A 24,154-nucleotide genomic window follows, 5' to 3' on the forward strand; every position below is an offset into this window, starting at 1 on the left:
TTTATCAGACATCCTCTGATTTTGCTAACATTTCTTCAACTCCCTTTCAGGTCCTTGGAGCTGTTCTTTGCCACCAATCAGAACAACAGAGGTGGTGAGCACATGAACGACAAATCTCCTCGTCTCTGCCGCAAGTTCTCCTCTCCACCTCCCCTCTCCATCCCGTCCCGCACCTCCTCCCCAGTCCGAACACGAAAGCTCTCCCTCCACTCCCCCATCACCGCCCGAGTCGGAGGCCTCGACCTAACAAGTCCTCTGTCAAACTCCGGCATCAACCATAACACTTCCCAGTCTGCTACCAGCAGCCCCACATCTGCCCACACACCCCTAACCCCAACGCCTCAGACCCCGACTCCGACTGCCACCTCTCCTCCTCCTCCTCCCTCTTCCACCTCTCCCCCACCCAACAACTCGAAGCCACTGCAAGACCAAGCTCCTTCCATTCCCTCGTCCCCGGATCAGAGTCCCTGCTCGACGGCGGAGGGGGAGGATGTGCCCAAGATCGACCCGTTTTGTGGCAAAATGAGACGGAGCATCCGCAGAAGTATGTGTCCACATAAACAATTATCTGTACAGTGCTGTTTTTTTTGGTGCTGATGCAATTACCTGAGCTTTGGTATGGTGCCAAAGCAATACTTTTTGATATCGTACTATTATGCTTAAACGCAAGCAGCAATACAAAAACTCTAACTTAAAAATATAGTCTAGTAATAGCTAAAATTTGATTTATAAACCAGGAATTTAAGTTATGTTTCTCAGTCCACAAAACATAATAAACGGCAAAAAACAAAAAATTACTCTGTACAGCTCATCCGTTGTAATCCAAGTCTTCAGAAGCCCCGAGATCCCAAGTTGCTTTGAAAAGACATTTTTACACACTTTTAGAAGCAGAAATCTTCACCGTAGCTGCTAAGCTAAAAGCACTCTGTCCCAAATGGTGCAGAGCTGTATGTCAAAGGTGTAAATCACATCTTTTCAAATCAGTCTTGGGTATTGTCGAAGACTTGGATAATGCCAGACGAGCTGTATGGAACCATTTTAATTCATTATTTATAAAATTTGACATTATAAGAGCAGTTCCCATCTACTTCAGTTTAGGAGAATGCTGCAAGCTTCAGAAATGTTTTGCTGAAATAAGAAAATTCCCCAGACTTTCCATCAGCATGGGGTCAAGTAGGTCATGATCGAATTATCATTTTTGGGTGAACTTATCCTTCTTCTCCAAATGTTTTGGAGGTGCATCAGTAGGGTTAAATGAAACATAATTTTAATGATTTTAATCATTTTTGGGGCCTGTAACAGTAAACCACTGGCAGATGATTAAATTCTTGTACTGTGTTTCCACACAACGCTTCACTTATTGCCATGTGCACCTTAGTAACGTGCAGTTTTTTCTGTAAATATAAACTATATATTCTCTCTGACTCAATGTCGACTTATAGAGCCTTATTGGCTTACAAAGAGCTGGAGGTCGCTCATCAAATGACACAGTGTCCCCTGTGAGAGCAGAACAGGCGCCTGGTGGGACATCATTATCTCCTTCAATTTGTGTGCTTGAGTCAGCTAAGCTGACTTCCCACCACACATGCACAGATCTTCTAATTGTGGTGTTAAACAGCGCTCTCAGACTGCGTAGAGAGTAGGGGCATCTGAAGCAGCACAGCAAGGGCAAGCTACAGATCCTCATTAGCATGTGCACACACATAGAGTATGTGTGTGTGTGTAAAAGTGTGTGCATTAGCGTGTGCGCGTGTGACAGCTGCTAACAGCTCACTAAGAGACAAAAAGCCATTAGCACTCGTACCAACGAGCCATTCTCACCTCCTCTGCATACTGTGTCTCAGCTTCTTTAGCTCTTAATCAGGCAGACTATCTATGTGTTTATATGCGTCTATGTACATATGGCTATTTGCATATTAGACATAGCTGTTTGTCTGATGATCTTGACCTTTTTTCTTAGCCTGTCACTAAAAAAATGCAAGTGTGACATTCTGAACATATGTTCAAGAGTCATCAGGTGAAACCTCTCTGTCTTTCAAGTGATATACAAATGAATTTGAATGGAACAATGTGATTTTCAAAACAAAACACCAGGATATAAAAGTCAAAAGCATTAACAATTAGGTACAGTGTGATGTTAACTGTGCTAAGGGTCAAATACAGCAGGTGACAAATTAAAGGAAAACCCTGACTACATAAGAGTAGAAATGTGATGCCTCCAATGGGGGATTTTTTTGGGAAAACTGTGTTCCATCCCTCCAGTTGCACATGCAAAGGTTAAATACATGTTTCCATCCAGAGAAATCAAAGGTAATCTCAGACATTGCATATATGAATACAGCTGCTCACACATGAGAAAATGTGCAGGGAACAAATACTTGTCTTGTTGCTATCTACTGGTGTTAATGAGAGATCTCTCCACGGCTGTGAACTTAAGTATGATAAAGTTCCCCTCTCCAGTAGAGCAGCAACAGTAATGACCATCATCATCGTCGACAACATCATCATCATCATCATCATCATCATCATCATCATCATCATCATCATCTTGTCCTTCTCGTCTCCTCCTGTCTAGCTGTGCTGGAGTCGGTGTCACTGGAGAAAATCATCCCGGAGTCTCCTCAGAGCAGTGAAGCAGGAGACATGTCTCCGTGTCGCTCTCCTTCCACACCTCGACATCTCCGCTACAGACAGCCTGGAGGTAACAATGTGTGTGTGTGTGTGTGTGTGAGTATTTGTGTGGTGTATGACTCATAACTAGGCGGCAGTGTCATTTCCAGGGGCCCTCACAGTGGGCAGAGCTGTGCCCACTGACAACTCTGCAAAGATCCCTGACCCTGGAGGCAGATATTGAGTTTTGGGATTGTTTTCCATGAAGTGAGATCTTCATTACTGATATCAACACAGTGAGGATTCCTGCATGGATGTTATGAAAATATTGCCAACTATCAGAAGTGTATTTATGGTCTGCATTGTGCCTGTAACAACAATGACAATGTGGATGATAGGACATATCATAAAAGATGATTACATTTCACACAGGACAAGTAGTACCTGGGGACCTGGAGCAATTTGTAATAACTGTGGAGGTCGCCGGTGAACTTAATGCTGTGTGAATCCTCCATATCGTAATTTGTAAAGTACATTTCTACCGCATATTTCAGCAAACACAAAGGCCATGTGGTTATATTAGTCCTGTTCAGCATGTCAGTGATTTGGGGCTGTATTTTCCATTTAATTATCTGTTTTCTGCTGTGTATTTATGCTTCTCACACACATAGAAAAGTCAGTCAATGAAGATCTCTCCCTTCTGATTAAAATGTCTTCCCCAAAACTACATAGATTATGTTTTCAATATTCTGCCTTTGTGTTTTAAGGCAATTTAAATAATGTATAATAAGGCAAACTATATTAATATGGATATTTCACCAAAAGGTTAGCAATGAAATCAACAACTACTTAGCTGTTAATTAGGTTGACACAGAAAAATAAACAAAATGCTGGTTGCTATTAATATTTACTATTTTAATTAATATAACAGCTTTAGTCATTTGTGACCATTGTAATCACATTTTATTATGTTTACATGAAATCAAAGGGAACTTTTATTCCCTTGTTGCCCCCCGCCCTCCTCGATGATGAAAATGATAACAGTATTGTTGTTATTAATGATAATTATGTGCTTGTGTGTTTGCAGTCCAGTCAGGGGAGAACTCACGCTGCCCTGTCTCTCCTGCTTCAGCCTTTGCTATCGCTACAGCAGCGGCAGGCCATGGTTCACCACCAGGTAACACACACACACACACACACACACACACACACACACACACACACACACACACACACACACACACACACACACACACACACACACACACACACACACAATAAAATGTTTCAGTTTGCAGGAATTTTGTTTCATCTCCACCCAAATTGCAAAAAAGTGAATTTTAGTCATTCTGAACTGTACATGCTGCAAATGCTTTTTTGAAAGATCTTTAAAGGAGCTCTTTGTGACAATGTATGCAACATGAGAAATGAGACCTTCCCCATCTCTCTTGGTTGTCTATACACGCCTTTAGACGATTTGTTAAAGTTGTTTAAAGCTGCTGGACAGCGGATTTCTTTGTGAAGGACTCGGGTCAGATTTTCTTTGACAGTCTGTTCCCCAACATGAACAAACAACTGGCTCCCAGCACAACACAGAATTTCTACAGAGCCCCTTTAATAATCATTTTTACTTTTCAATCTCTGACTGATCTTGCTTTTGTTGATAAATATTGCAAGGCCTCAGATCATCAAGGAAAGTTTTATATTATCACACAAAAATAACTTCCTCTCTCTATCTCTCTGTTTCCCTTTTGGTTTGATTTTTTCCTCCAGTGTTTACAAACTCTGAAAGAACTTGTGATAAAGATTTCATCATCCGCCGAGCTGCAACTAACAGAGTTCTCAACGTGCTGCGCCACTGGGTCTCCAAACACTCACAGGTCTGTCTGCACCCACCACTGTGTGTGTGTGTGTGTGTGTGGTCCTCTGGGATGATCAAGTCTGTGGTCTCATTAAAGCAGGTGTCTGATGCGTTCTCTCTCTGCTTTGCAACTCTCATTTGAGCAAGTAAACAGCCATATGCACACAAACAAACACACACCAAATATTGTTGCCATGTCAATTGGACGACCAGCTAAGCCCGCTTCAGTCCACCTACCTACTGTTCTGCTAAGCAGCCAGCCGTTGCCTCTAATGAACTGAATATCACGGTAATTGCCTGACTCCCTGCTTAGAGGTCCAGCCGTATCGATCTGCTTTATGTATTTTGCTTTAATAACACAAAACGCTGTGATGACCAGCCAGCTTTAGTCGGCTTATTAACGCCGAGGCAAGCACAAACACACACACACCCACTCACATTTTTCTTTGAGGGGCCAAAGAACAAAGAGCTTGTTAAGACCGACCTTTGAACAGGAGTTAAACTGGAGGCAGGAGTGAAAGGAGAAAAAAAAAAGAGGAAAAGAAGGTATGACTGGAAGGAATGAGGGGTTCAGGGAGAGGAATGGATAGCTGGCTGATTGGTCAGGAGGGGAGAGAAATAGAGTCACCAGTATTTTAGCACTGCACGTAATACTGTGGTCTTTGCTGGTGTTGTACTCGGTGGTGAAGGTGAAGTATTTGGATCCTTTACTTTAGTTAAAGGGGAACTTATCTTTTTCATAACTGATAAACGAGCTGTTCTCAGAGGAAAATAAGGTCCCCAGAACACTATTTGAAGCGAGAAAGGTGGCAGGGTCCGCCAAATGTAAACAAAGTAAAACAGTATGAGACTGTGTTGTCCTTTAAGGTCCTCTAAGGTTTGTTTATTCAGTTTATTCAGTCACAGAAATTGAAAGAGTTTGTTTATTTAGTTTGTTTAAACTTCTTAGAATTTGCAGATCAGGTATCAAAGTTCATTTGTGTTTGTGTGTAGGACTTTGAGATGAACGGGGAGCTCAAGATGTCGGTGATCTGTCTCCTGGAGGAGGTGCTCAGAGATCCAGACCTTTTGCCTCAGGAGAGAAAAGCTACTGCCAACATACTAAGGTACAGCACACACACGTATGTATGAAGCATCTGAGTATAATCTGAATATAATAATGTTATTCTATTCTTTTCTGTTCTGTTTAACTCTGCTGAATATATTATGTTGTGTATGTTATGTATCATGTACTCCAGTGCCCTTTCTCAAGACGAGCAGGATGATGCCCAGCTGAGGATAGAGGACATCTTACAGATGGTGGGAAAACTGCAGCACACAAAGTGCTTGTATAACATAACAATAATGAGTCATTGTAACAACACATTGTTATAATTTTACAGTTTTTTATATACATTACTCAGCGCACAATATGCACTTCCACGTCAACAAAACTAGAATGGCACTCAGTAGAGCGCATACCTCCGCCAAAGCGCAACAGTCCCCTTTAATTCAGTATTTAAATATAAATAAACATACACATGTATCTCAAACACTTTTTTGTATCTATGAAGTACCTCCATCTTTTTTCCTTTACCAACTGAACATTTAACTAGGTACAATATGATACTTTAGATTCTGATCACTCAGTTGTTTTCGCTCTGTGTTGCATTATTATTGACCTGCCTGACACAAGAAAAAAGCTCAAAAAGCAAAAAGCTCGATCCAACTTTAAGTATAAATGCTGTGTTTTTATGCCTGTGATAAATCTCCCCACATGATTTTAAATCAAGTTAATTTGCTCTAGTTATTAAACTGCAGAGAAGAGAAGCTGCATAACGACCCCTCGTATTATTATTATTATTATTACGATTATTATGTTATTGCAGACTGGCTGAGCGATGCAGCTTTTAATTTGATTTTGGATGTTTGTGTGTTTCTCGACGGGATGACCTGGTTATATGAAGCAAGGGCCCCCGAAGTACTTACACATTAACACACACTTACCCCAAATACTTATTATTTACCCTCCTTTGCCAGTTCCCAGAGATGAAAACTTCCTTGTTAATTGCTTTGGCTTGATAATGACTGGGAATCACAGACAGACACATGTTGTAAGAAATGATAAGCCAGAACACAATGGTCAGAACACAATCTCTGTCCTCCAGTCAAACGGCTAAATTCACCCTCTTCTCCAGGGGACTGCCAACTGTCATAAAACATATTCATCATAGCCAGCTATTATTAGATATTTATTTCTACTTATTTTTGAAAATGTGTTTGTTTATACTTGTGATTGTCTCTGTCTTTGTGTTCAGGCGGACTGTCCGAAGGCAGAGTGTTTTGAGTCCCTGTCAGCGATGGAGCTGGCCGAGCAGATCACTCTGCTTGACCACATCGTCTTCAGGAGCATTCCTTACGAGTCAGTACTCTCATGATAACTCTCACACTGTGATCCGCATCAGGCAAAACTCAACTAAATCACTGTTATGGATACTGTTTATGATGAGAGCAGTTAATCACCACAATCACAAAAGTATGCTTTTTTTAAGGACAATGAGGCAAACTGATGGCATTTCAACTTTACAACTCTGAGTTTTCACTTTATATAAAACATTTGTAATTAAATTTCAGATTCTTTGCTCTGTAAATTTAGTCATTTAACGCTTTGATAATGAATTTTGAAACATTTTTTCACTCATTAGCATCCACTTTTCCTCTACTGTTGGTTAGGTACGGTGGATGCTACTTAAGGAGTAATTCAACTATACATGATGGTCTTTCTAAGGTGTAAATGTGTTTTTATTACAAAAACCTACAAAACCATGCAATTACACATCATGCAGTAGTAAAAAACCAGAGTAAAACAGGTTAAAAGCCTCACCGTTTCACATCTAATCTGTTTTGTCGTTTCTCAAATCTTTATGCTTTTTACCAAATTTTCATCCAACAATAATGTCATACATGCCTAGTTCAGTTCTTCATTTCTCGCTATCCTTAACGAGACACCTTTTTCTTCACTCATGTTGTTTGATTAGTTCAAGAAATTCTTTTAAACCCCCGCTAGGGATGTGATAATATCCTTGAGTCACAGCTTTGTCATGTAACTTGTATCTTGTGAGATCATCATGTTATATTTTAGTGTGTGTGATCTCATTTTAAACTCATCACATGCCTCTGTCCTCCCTCTCTCAGAGAGTTCCTGGGCCAGGGCTGGATGAAGGTTGATAAGACAGAACGGACGCCGTACATCATGAAGACTAGTCAACACTTCAATGATGTAAGGAAGCACTTCTTTTCAACTCCTGACTCTCATGTAAATGTCCAGCACGTGTCCTTTAATATTCTCTTTCCTTCACCTTTTGAAGATGAGTAACCTGGTGGCATCACAGATTATGACCCACACCGATGTGGGCTCGAGGTCCAGCTCCATAGAGAAGTGGGTTGCTGTGGCTGACATCTGCCGCTGTCTCAACAACTACAACGGAGTACTAGAGATCACGTCTGCACTCAATCGCAGTGCAATCTACCGTTTGAAGAAGACCTGGGCTAAAGTCAGCAAACAGGTGGAATTATTAACCATTAATTATATTAAAGGAGACCTGTTATGCTTTTTCATTTTTTTCCCTTTCCTTGTGTGTTTTCTGAGCATTAAAGCATGTAAACCTATTCCAGTAGTAACCCAAACCTGAAAATGAGCATGATATGTGTCCTTTGATAATAAGCAGTCCTCGTTGTTTGTAAAACCTAAGTATTAAACTTTAAAATAAGTGTATATAAAGTTTGTCTCAACTAAAGACGGTTAGAAGAAAGCTCTTTTGTCCCCGTCTTGTGTCTGTCCTCCTCATAGAATTGGTGTTATTTGAAAGTTCAGAGAAATACAAGGCTGAAAGACATTTACCCGTAATGTTCAGTTTCTGCACTTAGCTTAATTCCGATGAGCACTAAATCAATTAAAGCCATAATGATCCAACAACCAGACAGTCTGTCTCTCCAACAAGCCATGCTGCCTATTCACGACTGAAGCAAATTTGATTTTCTCATTTTATTATGACGATCTTTTCTTAAGAGTAAGAGGATCTTGGGTTAATGCAACTGTCTTGTCTGTCCCATGTTCATCATGATATTCCTTTTGAATTGTTTCAAACGTGTGTTTGTGGTCTTGTCCAGACTAAAGCCCTGATGGACAAACTGCAGAAGACTGTGTCCTCTGAGGGAAGGTTTAAAAATCTGAGGGAGACTCTGAAAAAGTAAGACTTTGCCCACATATCAAATTCTATCAATATACATGCTTTTATTGACATTGAGACACTCTGTTTTGCACATTATTCCTTCACACTTCACTTAATCTTCCTCCAGCTGCAACCCTCCATGTGTGCCGTACCTGGGAATGTATCTAACAGACCTGGCCTTTATTGAGGAGGGAACGCCCAATTTTACTGAGGAAGGTCTCGTTAACTTCTCCAAAATGAGGATGGTAGGCACATGCATGCATAGAACAAATGCATAAATCATCTGAACATGTACACTGTACTTTAATTATCATCTTAAATTCGACATTTTCTTTAGATATCACACATCATCAGAGAGATCCGACAGTTCCAGCAGACTCCGTACAGAATAGAGCATCAAGCCAAGGTAACCCTCCTGTCCAACATGTTGATTTTTTTCTTTATCATAAAAAGTATAGCTACAAAGTGCTTTACAACTGATATATGTGAGACTTTTTGGAGCTAAAATCGGGCCGAGCAGAAGCCATATTCAATCAACAACCCTCCGTTTCTGCTACAAGAAAAATCCAACAGAAATGTCTGTGTCGTCATCATCAAGTTGCTAAAAGATATCAAACATCTTGCCTTTTAATGCAAAATCTGAAAATGAACCCTGCAGATGTAAATACAGACATTTGTCCTGTCCAGGTGACCCAGTACCTTCTGGATAAGACTCTGATCATGGATGAAGACACACTCTATGATCTCTCGCTGAAGATCGAGCCCAGGCTTCCTGCCTGAGTTACAGCTGTTCGCGGCCAGTGGGAGCCTGCCTAACCTGGACCCTAACCCCCCTCCAAGGGCAACACGCCCACGTAATCTCATCAAACAAGAGAAAATTGGGAAGTTTTTAAGAGCAGCATGGAATGGTAATAAAGAGCGCTAAAGACTGAAGTGAGAGAGGAAGAAGCATGAGAGGTTTACAAGAGACTGAGGGAGCATGAGAGAGGATTTCTGAGGACTGGTTGTCTTCACGGAGAACAAGAGAAAAAGGTTTTGGTTGCATTGCATGGAGGTCTCTGTGTGTGCTCATCTTTCCCTGGTCGAGAGTGTGGTGCGCATGACATCACACTTCCTCAGATGAGCCTGAGAGTGCAGGAAAGGGTTGGAGCATGTGTGGAAGGACAAAACAGAGATGTAGCATATACAGATAGTGTGACAGAGAGATGTCTGTGCTCGTGTCTCTGTGCTGTTGTCTGTGTTCTGTTGCCTGTGCATTTCCGTGCCATGTCCCCGGAGCAAGAGCCCCAAAAATGCTTTTCTGTCGCGATGGTCACTGCGTAAAACTTGCATGATTTCAGCTTGAGATGTAACTGTCTAAATGGCCTTCAACCTTCCCCCCCGACCTTCAGCTTAGCATGCTTCACTCTTTACCTAGAGTGACTCTCTAAGCCACTATGCATCCTCAGTGGGCTGGGAATGGCAAAAATGCCTTTAAGCCTTCAAATATAATGTAGAGAGACTCTAAAATGAAACACATGAAAATTTGATATATTTTGACGAAGTGGCTTATTTTTCCATTGATAAAACAATTGATTCTGTATTTGTCTTTAGTCAGTCTTTGCCTGAAGACTTCCCATGAGAATGAAGAGCTCTTTTTTTTTAAAAAAAAATGTCCACATGAATGATACAAAATTTTAAAACTTTATCAGTGCCTTCCACTAGTGTAGGTCTTTCCCCATGATTGCCAATTTACACACATGAAGTTAGACATATATATCTTAAGATTTCCTGTTAGAATCGGACTGTAGTTTCACTCTTTCTTTTTTCAGAATATAGGTCATCTGGACTGAACAGTAGCATGTTAGTGTAAACACAGTAAAGTCAGTGCAGCATCTTATCGTCAGCAAATATCTCCCTCTAGTGTTTAAACATTGTTATAACCTCTACTGACCCAAAGCTTTTGCGGCATTTGTGTGCAGTTTGATTTCTTCTGCTTTTACAAATTGTCAGATACTGACGTGTGTAGTCAGGTCCCAGTGTGTAACTCTTGGATGTAGGCTGGGACAGTTTTTTGCACTCTCTGAGATGTAGCTTTGCTTGAGTGACAGTATGATCGTTATTTACATGCTATTTATTTCATCAGATACTGTATTTATCTTATTTTTGTATATAGTGTCTCCACACATATCATATGATTGATGAATTTGAATTGTCATGCTGTGAATATAGATTTTAAATGTTTTCTTTTTTTTGTCTCTCTAGTTTTGCATCCATGGCTCTTGTATTGCAAGAAATCTGTTTAACTTTATTCTAAAAAAAAAAAAAAAGAAGAAGTCTTTTGAAGGTTAAGAAAATGTAGCATTTGAATAATGAGAATTTGTTTTCTGTATTGCTAATATGATGAACATAGTTGTCCTGCATGCACACACAACAGCTGCATGTTGTGCATGTCTGAACCGGACGCACCCTGTACGTTGTCCCTCTGCTTCTCTATATTAATATTGTCTTTGTAGCTGTCGGGAGACTCTGCTAAAAGGCGTAGAAACAATATTTGGTCCATCAAATCTGGCACGTTTGTCTCTTAGTGTACCTCACAACATCACGCATAATGTTTAAGATATGTCATCTGCAAAAGTAGCAGTGTTGGAAGTCATGCAGGCCTCAGTGAAAACAGAACTTTCCTCATGAAACAATTGTTCCAGATTGATCAGAGGAAATTTTTCGAGGCTTTGCTTTAGGGATAACTTGTCCTTTTGCACTGCGTCTGTAATTCCGAGTGTCTGTTTCACACACAGGTTTGAGAATACAGGATGCTGTGTTTGTATTGTAATATCATTTGTGTGTATTTGTTTGCATTTTTCACTTGTAGGTGCAGGGGAAATAAATTCAACATGCCTTATGTTTTTGTACATTTCCTTGGACAGTGCAATAAGTTCAATGATATTAAGTTGCCTCTGCTCCCTCTGGCAACAGCTGCTCTGAATGTTAACTCATATATAAATTTTCCAACATACTGTAGGGCTCCAACAATCTCTGGTGCATCAACAAATTTCGAGAACAATATCGGAGCAAAGTCTGGGGGACAAAGAATTACCTTTGTAGGTTTTGTCAGTTAACCCAGAGGTAACCATCACCATCAGGCTGCAGTACACAAACAAGTAAAACGGTGTTCATATGTTTTCATGAGAGGAAGTACTTTTGTATCAGAGCACCATTTAATTATCCAGGGGTCTTATCTACTGAATTAAAAATGAATGTTCTTCCCTTTATCTAGGACTGTTCAGTTTTTAAAGAAAGACTTTAAATATGAAAATTCAGTCATTAATCTACTCACCTCCCTGCCGCTGATGGAAAGTCGGGTGAATTTTTGTAGTTAACAAAACATTTCTGGAGCTTTACAGCAAAACAGCGTTGGAGCATTCTCCTAAACATTCAAGAGACATGAATTACACCGTATGAACTGTATGGACCCATACAGGCTTTTTAATTATGCATTGTCAACATGTCAAATATAACGCTGCTCTTATAATCATTAATTTAGATTTTGTAGATTCACACGTTGAACCAGACAATTCAAACTATGTACCAAAGCCAAGAAAATGAACATTTTACACATTGACTTAGGCTTACGGACCAAGTCTTTCACTGAAACACAAAGCGCTGCTGAAAGGTTTTGACTCTGCATTGAATTTCTGACTCTGAACGACACAAAGGCATCCACGCTTACCGTCATGTATTGTGACCCAGCAATGTGGCCATCCTGCCACCCTGTGGTCATGAATTGCATCACTTCTTTTTGCACCAGCAAAGACAAAAAAAAGGACTATAAATGAGAAATTAATAAATGTAGAGGGGGAATGATTCATAATATAATCCATCGTCAAAGTGAGGTACAAATATGAAAGGAAAACTTCAGTATCTATAGTTCAAAAGGACTGACATTGGTATTTGTGAAGTAAGGGAAAGAGTGAGAGACAGACCAGGCAGAGAAAGAGGGATGAAAGTGTAAGATGCGAGTCCCACACAAGTTGAGCAAGTGTTTGTAAGGTGACAAAGTCATCATTACCAATGTTGTCCAAGGGCTGCGCCAAGCTGTCAGTGTGGGATCTGCTGTCAGATTTCCAAGCTGATAAACTGACAGGAGGGTGGCAGTAGTAGGATGTTAGCATTTGTCTCTCAGTGGGAGTTCTATAGCAGATCATGACTCTTGTTTCTGAGGGACAGATGGATGACAGTTAGTTGAAGTGTACCAAAGCACTGTGGGTGTGACATCTTGGCCTTATCCAGTCAAAGACAGCAGCTCATGGGCTCAGTCAAAATGAATCATACTGGACTAGAAGTATTGGAAAAGAAATAAAGAGATGGTGTAAGGTTGGTTGAGTGTTGGAGGCAACAATGAGGCTTTTTAAGTGTGAAAAAATGAAGAAAGAATAAATTGGAAACTGTCAAATGGAAAGAGAAAAACTAAAAACGAGGAAAAACTCTTTACCAGGCTATATCCCCTTTAAGTTGGGGACCCTGCAGCTTTTAACCTCTGACTCTGACTGACTCTCACAAGCCACTCCAACCTCCTGCTTATATCAGCAGAAACTCCTCCTACTGCAGGGGATGACAGTTGGCCAATCAATGAACTAACCATTGGCTTATATCAGTGCTTTATCTATCATCTGATATAAAACATCTATAAGTCATCAGTTTAAAACATCAATACATTTCTTCCAGACAGAAAACATCATTTTAAACCACTTAAAATAGCCCTTTTCTTCCAAAACTCCCAAACCACCCCTTCATCCATACCACACTTGGCACATTCCCCCAGGAACTTGACCATAAAAGGATTCTGAACAGGTGAAGACTGTTTTGGCAGTTCCTGGGTCCAAATCAGAGGAAGGCCTGGTGCAGAGGAGAGGTGAGGAAACAAAAAAATAACCAAAAATAAAGATGTTAAAACACTTTATTTTGTCAGATGTGTTCTTTTCAGTATGATGTGATTGTGTGACTCTCGCAGTAATGCCAAAAAAACTTAACATAACGCTACCATTAAGGTTTCACAGCTTCATGTTCTTTAATCACCAAACACCTCAGCCACCTGCCGGCTAGATGGTAGAATTGAATTGACTGGGAGACAAACTACACAGGTCATGGTGAATATGTAGAGTCCCTTTGCAGTATAAACATTAGGCTACACTCTCCATGATTGTGTAGTATTCTCCACACCCTCCATGTCAGTAATGAAGCTGGACTTTATACTGAGTGATACCGAACTACAATAAAACACACTTGATTTACTGGAATATTTTCAGGAGGTGGATTTTCCTGCAGATAAGATGACCCTGACCCACATATTGATAAGTCTAATTACGCCATTTACTATATCGTCGTCTTGCAGCTGATGAAGGAACAGTTAAGCAGAGTTGTGGATTTCTGTTGCTGAAGATTTGGGATAAGTCATGTTGTATTACAGCAGAAGAACAAGTCGCACCAATCACAGATAAAGAGAGAATATATTTTTAAAATCATGCTTCCAAATTTTTATTAGATTGTTATTTTTATTAGGTCTTCTTATAAAAAAAGGCAGGTCACGAAGTGATAAATTATGTAATATATAAAGACAATTTGAGTTGTTAAAAAGGGTCCAGCATTTCCAGGGTCACAGAGCATCGGGACACATAAACCTTTATCTGCTCTTTTCATTTAGAGTAACATTATGTAACTATTTTACCTTAAAATAAAAATCATTTTGATGAAAGAGTGGCTTGTAATAGGGTGAATGGTGTCTCTCTCACAGCCACTCTGCTCCCCGTTGCCTGTTTCTGCACTAGGATCTCAGTGCACCACCGACTACCAGTGATCTGGATCCTAATTTATAGGAATAATATTTTCTGGTTTCTGGATTTACGCTCTCTGCTCTCTGGCTTGAGCATGCATGTTTACTGCAAGACATCAGTTTTCAAGACATGACATCATTTTGTTTGTAGTTACAGAAACCTGGGATTTGTATTTACAACAGTTTTGACATTTTATACATCTACTTACTTTTGCTTACTTTTGAGAGAGCAATATACTTTTTAGTTACTCGTTTCTTTAAATTAATTCTGCAATTTTACAAAATATACGATCAGTTTGTAAAATGTGATCCATTGTTACAGATTAAACTACAAGAAGTATATGAAGCAGATAAAATTGTCTCCACATTGACCAACATAAGCATTAAAATAGTGTCTACATATTAACACATCAGTAGTAATGATCCAAATATGATGACAGTAGCCACTCTGCATTATGTGTACTTTTACTTTTGTAACTTAAAGTAGCATTTGTTACATTTATTTTTACAAGATAAAAATGGCAATAATCCCTATATTTGTCAAGAGTATTATTTGATTTATTCTATAATAAATTGTTACTACATTATTTAATATATATTTCAATACAAATGAGGGTGATTTCAAACATTAGCCTGTCAGCTCTTTATGTGAGTGTGATATGTGATTACAGGGTGAAAATATTGCCACAACAGTGTTATAGTGACACAAATAATGAGATAATGATGGACTGTTAATATATTACATCTATATATGTAAAGAAAATATATTTCTGTACTTTTACTTGAGTGAAATTTTAAGTACTGCTTCGTAGAATGATCATCCAGGTCGTCTTCAACGGAGCAAAGAATTAAAGGTATTTCATGGGTATCATAGTGTGAAGAAGAGAACGTGAAATAAACTGATAAAAGCTTAAGTGCGTTTGTATGTGTGTGTGTATGTGAGCATGCATGTGCAGGAGTGCATGTGTGAAGAGGCAGGCAGACATGCTGACTGACAGTAGAAAGAGGATTTTCTGTCTGTTGCCCAGTGAGAAGCTAATCCCGAGCCAGTGTCCCCATCTCTCTCTCTCTCTCTCTCTCCCTCTCTCTCTCTGATCCCATCTCTGTTCTTCAGTCTGCTCTCACTCTGCAGATCGAGCCTCTCTGGACTGAGCTGCAGGAAAACACACAGGCCCTTCACCGCCTCCACTCTTCAGACAAACCTCAGGTGAGTGACGGACTCTGCCTCCTCACCTCTCGGCTCCTTGTCTTTGCAGGTCTTTACTTTCCTGCCTCTTCATGCTCGCGTGCTTCCCCTGGAGAGGTCTGTCAGCAGTAGTTTAGACTGACTTTCAAACTTTATTCACATTGACTTTCCTCTGAAAAAAAGTGAGATATTCTGTAAGAAAGGCAATGCATTTATACTGTTGTGAGAGTTTACATAAAGAGCTAATTGCAATTTAATACATTTTGAATGCTTTTTAAATCATCTTCAGTAGAGATGGAGCTTTGTTTCTCATCATGTGTGCACACATCAAGGGACTCAACCTTGAGTTTTATTTATACTTACTGAATATCTGCACCAGCACACTGTACAGCCTACACAGCAGCCTCTTGCATTAGGGCCTCTTAATCTGCTTGTCGTGTTAACCACTGGTCAACTTAAATGATCCTTTTATCAAAGCTCCAGCAGTGTCTCCTATGCCTGAGACTGTCTCATCTAACATCTGCCATCAGTTGATGAAACATCTTCTAACAAAACGCTTTTAAAAAAACAAAACACACTTTGTAAAAGGGTTGAATAATTTATCGAAATATTTTTTTCAGTGAAAATGATCATTCTCACCAAACTTGTGACCACTTAAGTACTTAATGTCTTCCCACATTTAAAGAAAGGTCAAAGGTTATAGGTGCCTCTCCTCATTACTTTCCCTCTTCATTTAATCAGCTGATGGGAATGTTTATATCTTTAAGGAGGGGTTAAAGCGTCCTCCTACGTTTTAACCCCTCCTTCTGACCTTATCGTAACCTCGAACACATCCTATACTGTCACACACTCTTACACACTCCCATCCCTCTTCTTGTGGCTTTTTTCCCAGTGAAAATCTCTAGTTTTCCCGTTTGCAAGTCTTCTTATAAACCCACCTCGTCTATATTTTTTCCGCAGCTCCTCTCAAACTCAGTCCCCCCTCACTTCCTTTCTTACCTCGCTCATCCTCTCCAGTATTTATTTGACTCCTCCTCACTGCCTGCCCACGCTCTGTCTCTATTTTCTTCCTGTTTGTCTTGTGTAATCTCAGATGAGCATCCCAGGATGTCAGAAAGGATCATGTGTTGTTCAGGGCTGATGCCAACTTTAAAACTGGCACAACAGCTTAACCTCAGCGACTGCAACTATCAATACTGTGTGTGCATGTGTGTGAAAGGTGACTTTGACCTGTAGTTTAAGACAGATAAAGAGTTTGCATTTGTATTATGGACAATGTGCAGCTTGTAGGAGTGCTATAATATGAATTTATATCAGTTTTAATTATTTTTCCACCACAAATAACACACAAAATAGATGAGCCGTCCTTCTTTGTTTGATGCTTGATGACTGATATCATCAGCCTTACTGGTGTTCAAAGGGCCGATGACATATTGTATTAATGTGACGATATCTATCTCAGTATCCAATCACAAATCACCTGATCACCTGAGCTGGTGGCTCATCCAGGATGACCAATCAGAAGGCTTCGGTCTGCCTCTAGCATAATCTCATCACACAGACGACTGGAGTATCTGTTACTTAAGCATTTGATATCTTAATGCAATTAGTCATTTTGTCTGAGTATGTTCCTGTGAAGATGTCTCTTAATAGATATGAATATAAATGTGAAGCTGAGATGATTGTCGAAGTCTATGAAGAATACAGCTTGCATCTCACAAATGTTACTCAAGACTAGAATGTCTTTCTGCTCTCTTCTCAGCCTCTGGGTCGTCTGACTCCCAAATATGTGTGAATATAGTCTGAAAATTCAAAATACATTTTTTGAGTCAATGAATAACACACATTTGAAGTTGACAGAAAGTCATCTTTGTCCTCTGACCTTTCACCAGGTAATCACCCAGACGTGGTAACCATGGCGAACTCTTTCACCCGTGTGATGTCTGGCCGTAACACTGCTGTGGTGTTGGCCAGCATTGGAGCCAGCACACTGGCATCTGGATACCTCCTCAGTGACAGCACTGCTGCAGCTGACAGGAAGAGGCTCTATCCACCCAGGTACGTGCATGAGGTGTTTCACTGATCACCTGTACATTCAAGCTGCCAAACATTATTGTTTCCAATTGGACAAAAACCCAAAACTTGAATATATTCCAGTATATTTTATTTTTGCAGACTAAGGTTTCCAAACTTGCAGTTCATACAAAAATAAATAAATATCAAAATAATGCATGCTAATGTTGTCAGTGAGATAAATGAGTTTTTTTCTGAATGCTGAATTTCAACAAACCTGTTTCTGTCACCAGAGCGAGGTCTGCAAATGTAACAGCATAATTTCTTAGCAAAGTCTCCCTCATGAATTATAGCAATTCATGTTAGCACATCTGGAAGAATGACTGACTAATGGACAAGAAAACTTACAGTGGGCACTTACATACTGTATGTGTATTTAGAAAACATTTAAACTTATATTTGCAAACTACTGAACTCCTTTAATTATTTAAAAAATCATATGACTATATGTAGGGTTAAAGACTAGACTAAAACACCATTCTGATAACTTCCTACAGTGCTGATTTCCCTGACCTGAGGAAGCACAACAACTGCATGGCAGCTGCCCTGACTCCAAAAATTTATGCCCGCCTGAGGGACAAGACAACCCCCAACGACTGGACCGTGGATCAATGCATCCAGACCGGGGTTGACAACCCCGGACACCCTTTCATCAAGACTGTGGGCATGGTCGCTGGAGATGAGGAGAGCTACGAGGTTGGACTTATTTTGTTTAGTGAGTTGTTGTGTCTTCAGCGCTTAAATGGAGAAAACTGAGTGTTTGATTTTTCCCCTCAGGTGTTTGCTGAGCTCTTTGACCCTGTGATCAAGGATAGACACAATGGCTATGACCCTCGCACGATGAAGCACCCCACTGACCTGGACGCTTCCAAGGTTTCGATCTTCACTCTATAGTCCTCTGCAGCACACTGTCTTGTGCTGTATCTTCTCCTACTTACAGTGACCTGATACTTTCTCCTCCTCAGATCACCTCAGGAGTGTTTGATGAGCGCTACGTGTTGTCAAGTCGTGTGCGTACAGGTCGCAGCATCCGTGGACTGAGTCTTCCTCCTGCGTGCACACGTTCTGAGCGCCGTGAGGTGGAGCGTGTGACTGTGACCGCTCTGTCTGGCCTGAAGGGAGACCTGGCTGGTCGCTACTACAGCCTGGGAGACATGTCTGACAGAGAGCAGCAACAGCTTATTGATGTTAGTGCACAATCACACACATACACACACACACACACACCTCGGTTGGTCTCTTTTTTATGATTATCTTTGCCATCCAATGCCCCTCACCCTGATCCCTCTTTCCCTTACTGGCCAATCAGGAGCACTTCCTGTTTGATAAACCTGTGTCACCTCTGCTAACGTCAGCTGGAATGGCCAGAGATTGGCCCGATGCTCGTGGGATCTGGTAAGACTCAGTCTAGAAGAAGTAGCTTGGAAAAAGAGTAGCTTCTTGTAGCTTAGTCACTGCGTAGTGTGTGCGTAGTTTATGAGGAGATATGCCTCAGAGGATTGCTGAAGAGTAGTGCTCATTTATTGGTTTGTGCTTCTGAAAGCTCTACTTCTGGTTGAATGCAACAAAACTGAACCTTAAAGGGTAACTCCACTCATTTTACATGTTTAAGTGTGTTAACAGATCTTAGGGAGTACTACTCTAAGTGTGAGAAAAGTACAAAAAATAATTTTGTGGCTTCAGAGGAGGCTGTGTCTAAGCTGCATTGTGGGTAATGTTGGCACCAGGTTTTGAAAAGCAGTCCACTGGTCGAGCTTTGCACTCCTATAACACTGTTGGACTCATTATCGACAGTTTAAAAACAAATGATACAGCAGAACCTTTTTTATTCCATGCATTCTTCTTCATTTTCAAAACCTGGTGCCTACATTACCCACAATGCAACTTAGTCGCTGTGTGACTTCGCTGGAGGCAATTTATTAGATTACAGGCCCGTAAACACATCTTAATGTTTACCCTTTAATAGTTGACTACAAGCCGAGAGCAAACACCTCTTATATTGTCAAGATGCAAAATGGTGGCAAGAACAGTTGTTGGATACAAAGGGTTATTTATAGGGATTTGGGAATACTGTCTGTCATCACACAGCATTATGCACCACCACCTCAGCCATACAGTTGGACCAATATGACTGGAGAGAAGTGGATTTTACAGGAGAATGAGATTACATTGTTTTTCTGTAAAATTATGTAAGAACAGATTATGTGGGAAACACTGTGCCCCCATTGCAGCAAGGCTTAAAATCACCACAAAACAACAAGCAGGTTCTGACTCACACACTGCTAGAATTCAATGTTTTTCATCACTTTTACAACACATGGAAATGCAACACATTTAATGCTTAATACATCACTAATAGTATCCACTTGCAGCGTCTCCAGACCCAAACTAACAGGTTATTTTATCTCCTGTTTGAATGCCTAAATGATCCTTTTCATGTTTTTCATCCAGCTGTTCAAACGTCCCACTCCTCTGCAAATTTAAGATGTCTTTTCTGATGCTTCTCTTCTTCCTTTACCTCCAATTTAAGGATCATTCCCTTTTTGATAAAGAAGTGCTGCCCAGACCTCTTCCTCCCCACCTGTGCCTTCATGGCCCATGACAGGCCTGACACTGGAGGCATTTACTCTGCTGACTGTGACTGAAAAATTAAATTTCTTCGCTAATTGTAGCAGCAGCAGATGCATTAAGGTTGACATCAAAACCTTCTATTTCCTCTTGATTGTGTCAGGCACAACAACGAGAAGAACTTCCTAATCTGGATCAACGAGGAGGACCACACGAGGATCATATCCATGGAGAAGGGAGGCAACATGAAGAGAGTGTTTGAAAGGTTCTGCAGAGGTCTCAAACAGGTATGCGTGTCTATGTCTTCTTGCAGCGTGATCCAATTTTAAAAACATTCTCACTCATTTCCTCCCCATTTAAATGTTTATACATGAGGTTTAAAATATTGGAATCATTTCATAAAAGGATCCATTAAAACTACAATTAATACATCGAACATAAAAAAAAAAAAAAGTTGAGCTTTCTTTTAACTTCTAGGTGGAGCAACTAATTCAGGAGAGAGGTTGGGAGTTCATGTGGAATGAGCGTCTGGGCTACATCCTCACCTGCCCCTCTAACCTCGGCACCGGACTCAGAGCTGGTGTGCATATTCGTCTGCCCATCCTCAGCAGGGTAATGCAGGAAACACGTTGGACAGCACACAAAGTTGTCATGTTGTCATGTCTGAAAATGATTTAATGTGTGTGATGTTATTGATCTAGGACCCTCGCTTCAAAAAGATCCTGGAAAACCTGAGGCTACAGAAGAGAGGCACAGGAGGTGTGGACACAGCTGCTACTGGAGACACCTTCGACATCTCTAATCTCGATCGTCTGGGCAAGTCGGAGGTAAACACTGAGCAGCTGAAGTAAGAGTAGAAGAGAGCAACAGTCAGACAGAGGAGAGCAGACATCCCGACGGGTATGGGCTGCGAATCACTGAACCTCCTGCTGTTCTTTAATCTGTAATCCAGGCAGGTATGTGCCAGTTGAGGTTAAAAGACGATCTGTTTCATGAGCTTTTCATGCTGAACTTCCTCACAGGCTGTGATAAAGGTCTCCAACAGGCGCTGCCAATCAAAGACTGTTAAAGGTCATAAAGGGTAGAGGTCAGGGCTATGATTGTGGTCTGCCAATATACACCCAAGTGGAGACAGCTCTGCCTGTAGGAGCAAACCTCCCCTTTGTTAGTTTGACTTGTCAATGCAGCTTATAAGAACAACTTATAAACATACAAAGATCACTGGTTCCCAACTACACGCTATGTCATGGACTCGGCTATATCTAATGATATTTTACTAATATTTCAGGTAAATAAAAGCATGCATACTTTTGCAAAACTCAGTTCAAGAAATCAAATCAGAGGAATAGAGAAAAGCAAGACAAAATCATTGTTGCCTCAGAAAAAGTACAAAATCAGGGTTTGAGTAAGCTGAAACCATCCAGCATCTATTGATCACATGATTTTTGACACTGGTTACCTTGTATCCACAGGTGGAGCTGGTACAGTTATTGATTGACGGCATAAACTACCTGATTGAATGTGAGAAGAGGCTGGAGAGGGGGCAGGACATCAAGATCCCCTCCCCCATCGCTCAGTTCAGGAAGTGAACCTTACCTCTGCTGGGAATCCTGATGTAGAGCAGGCGCTCCAACCGTTGGTCGCTAAAACGTTGGTCTTATAAGATATTCATGGCATGTATAGCGCTGTACTGACTTGCATGCACATTAAATTCATGACATGTACATGAATTCTAAGCTCAATAAAGTCTCTTGACGAATTGCGTTGTATTATTGGCAGATGTCAGTAGTGATGTACAACTTTGAGGTACTTGTTCTTTATTTGAGTACTTTATACTTCTACTCCTCGACATTTCAGAGCGAACTATTATAGTGTCTACTCCACTACTATATAACAGCTAAAGTAACTATTCAAATTAAGATTTAAAATTAAAAGCATTTGATAATCTTATAAAATCAATGTACGGTTAAATATTAAAGCAGTGGTTCTAAACCTTAAAGATTTCTGGCAAAAGCAGTGTCTAGTTGGGGTCCAATGTCAGGTTTCAGATCCACCAAAGTGACAGTTTTCTCTTCTAAAATTCTCATGTTGTGAAATAACAATCCAATGCCAAATTATCCAATATGTCACAAAAAAGAAAAGATAAGAAAAACGTCCAAAACTTGAATAGAAATTTGTGTTTTTGCTTCTTTCTTACCGCAATAAAGTTATAATTTGTAACATTTTTTGCTTAAAAATTTCAAGTGTTAAAGCTAAGTTAAAGTTAAAGCTAAAGTGACTGAACGTGAACTTGTCAGAAGTCATGTAAGGTAGATTTTTATTTGCAGTGGCGGTTGTTTAACAATGAAGACAACAATTCCCATGATCCCACACTACTTCGCAACATTTTCAAACTACATCTCTTGTTTTCATTGTTTTGAAGATTTAACTTTAAGCATCTCAGACAAATCTTGATCTTAATCCTCTGAAAGGGGGCCCCACCATTGGGTTGGGAACCACTGGACTGAACTGGAAAACGGTATATAAAGTAGTCAGAACTAGCTCCACCTTGATCTGCTGCTCCAGTAAAATGCTGTTTCCACACTCATGCGTCATTATTAAGAATGTAACGTTAGTCTCACATCAGGGACATTTTCTGCAGAATCAGTACTTTTATTTTTTTAGTTAATATAATTTTTGTGAATCAAAATGTCAAAAGCTTGTGATTCAGCATTTTGTTTTGTGGTTCGATCCCCGACTGCAAGATACTCCTGATGGCTTTTCTTTGTATGTGTGAATGGCTGCATGTAGAAATGTATTAAGGCGCTTTGGATAGGGAGTGCCATTAGCGTGAATGGCTGAATGTGGTGTGTGTTGTAGAGCACTTTGTGTAGACTATAAAACGCACAATATTAATGCAGTCCGTCTGTATTGGTACTTTTACCTAGAAGATCTGAATAATTTCCTACCTCTGCTCATAAATCAATGTCAAACATTGTTCACCTTAAAAGCACAAGGAAACGTGAGAAACAAAAGATTAGATTATGAATTTTATAGCTATCATAATATTATACCATTATTTATTAATGTGGTGAAAACAGGATAATAAAACAGAGCTGCATGTAGGTCAAACAGAAACGAAAGCACCAGTACAGGACACACTCACACTTGACTTGACCTCAGAAATAGATGTTGTTATCAGTCCATGGCCGACTGCCAGACTTAATAAGATGGAGCTATATTGGACAATAATGCCACGACCTTTGGAACTCTTTCAGTAAGTGCTGAACGCCTGCTTGTCCTGCACCATGATTCACAGAAGAAGCCTATTGCCATTAAAACTGCAGCAAGTGGCTTCATATTCTCCTGATGATCAGTTTGTTTTTTTCAGTTTTACCATCAGGAACAAAAATGTGCTGCAAAGGATGTATTACTCCTCAGCAGCTGGTGGTTAACCTGGCATTCAGACCTCACCTGCCTCCTACACAAGGCCTTTAATCCAGGAGTAACAGGCCAAGCTCATTACTGACAGACAGCAGACAGGCCAAACAGAAGGTGGCTGCTTAACACCATATCATAGCCCGGTTTCATCTTATTTTACATGCTTAGATGAGGAGAGGTGGGGATTATCATTCATAAATAAAGGCATCTGTCAATGAGAAATTAGTGCTCTGATTATTTGGGAGAATGGTTCTTTGAAATCCTGCTGCTCAGAGAGTCTTTCTGAGTCAGTCTTCCTCTTCTGGCAGCAGATTAATGACGTAGATCAATTAATGCTATTAGAGATCTGCACTAAAGAGCTCAGAAAATGTGTGTGTATGAGTGTGTGTTAGAATAGAATTAATGCTGCAGTTATT

At 40.3% G+C, this 24,154-nt stretch overlaps 2 protein-coding genes across 3 annotated transcripts in view; both read left to right on the forward strand.

The window, feature by feature from the left end:
* Nucleotides 1-9,462, forward strand: part of rasgrf2b (Ras protein-specific guanine nucleotide-releasing factor 2b) — a 43,214-nt gene extending 33,752 nt beyond the window's left edge. The window contains exons 16-29 of one of the 2 annotated variants that reach the window (XM_073466708.1): nt 51-247; nt 335-544; nt 2,576-2,701; nt 3,698-3,787; nt 4,384-4,490; nt 5,465-5,577; nt 5,710-5,770; nt 6,769-6,872; nt 7,646-7,730; nt 7,819-8,016; nt 8,621-8,700; nt 8,810-8,927; nt 9,020-9,088; nt 9,370-9,462. In XM_073466708.1, coding sequence (XP_073322809.1) covers nt 51-247; nt 335-544; nt 2,576-2,701; nt 3,698-3,787; nt 4,384-4,490; nt 5,465-5,577; nt 5,710-5,770; nt 6,769-6,872; nt 7,646-7,730; nt 7,819-8,016; nt 8,621-8,700; nt 8,810-8,927; nt 9,020-9,088; nt 9,370-9,462 — 1,651 coding nt within the window. Of the gene's footprint in view, nt 1-50; nt 545-2,575; nt 2,702-3,697; nt 3,788-4,383; nt 4,491-5,464; nt 5,578-5,709; nt 5,771-6,768; nt 6,873-7,645; nt 7,731-7,818; nt 8,017-8,620; nt 8,701-8,809; nt 8,928-9,019; nt 9,089-9,369 lie in introns of both variants that reach the window. The other variant, XM_073466707.1, reaches the window with a different exon arrangement.
* Nucleotides 9,463-13,522: 4,060 nt separating this feature from the next.
* On the forward strand, nt 13,523-22,077 carry ckmt2b (creatine kinase, mitochondrial 2b (sarcomeric)). Its single transcript, XM_073466120.1, has 11 exons — nt 13,523-13,573; nt 15,606-15,698; nt 17,570-17,735; nt 18,248-18,446; nt 18,528-18,623; nt 18,716-18,937; nt 19,060-19,145; nt 20,482-20,605; nt 20,796-20,930; nt 21,020-21,145; nt 21,791-22,077. Exons 3-11 carry the CDS (start codon nt 17,593-17,595, stop codon nt 21,905-21,907), a joined length of 1,248 nt encoding a protein of 415 aa, XP_073322221.1. The 5' UTR covers nt 13,523-13,573; nt 15,606-15,698; nt 17,570-17,592; the 3' UTR covers nt 21,908-22,077.
* The last annotated feature ends 2,077 nt before the right edge of the window (nt 22,078-24,154 follow it).

Source organism: Pagrus major, chromosome 5 (assembly GCF_040436345.1).
Source record: "Pagrus major chromosome 5, Pma_NU_1.0".
NCBI lineage: Eukaryota > Metazoa > Chordata > Actinopteri > Spariformes > Sparidae > Pagrus > Pagrus major.

Excerpts from the sequence above, each read along its gene's own strand:
- ckmt2b (XM_073466120.1), top strand. The coding sequence starts at position 17,593 with ATGGCGAACTCTTTCACCCGTGTGATGTCTGGCCGTAACACTGCTGTG. Across the intron at positions 17,736-18,247 it reads AAGAGGCTCTATCCACCCAG|TGCTGATTTCCCTGACCTGA; the intron begins GTACGTGCATGA and ends AACTTCCTACAG. Across the intron at positions 19,146-20,481 it reads CCCGATGCTCGTGGGATCTG|GCACAACAACGAGAAGAACT; the intron begins GTAAGACTCAGT and ends TGATTGTGTCAG.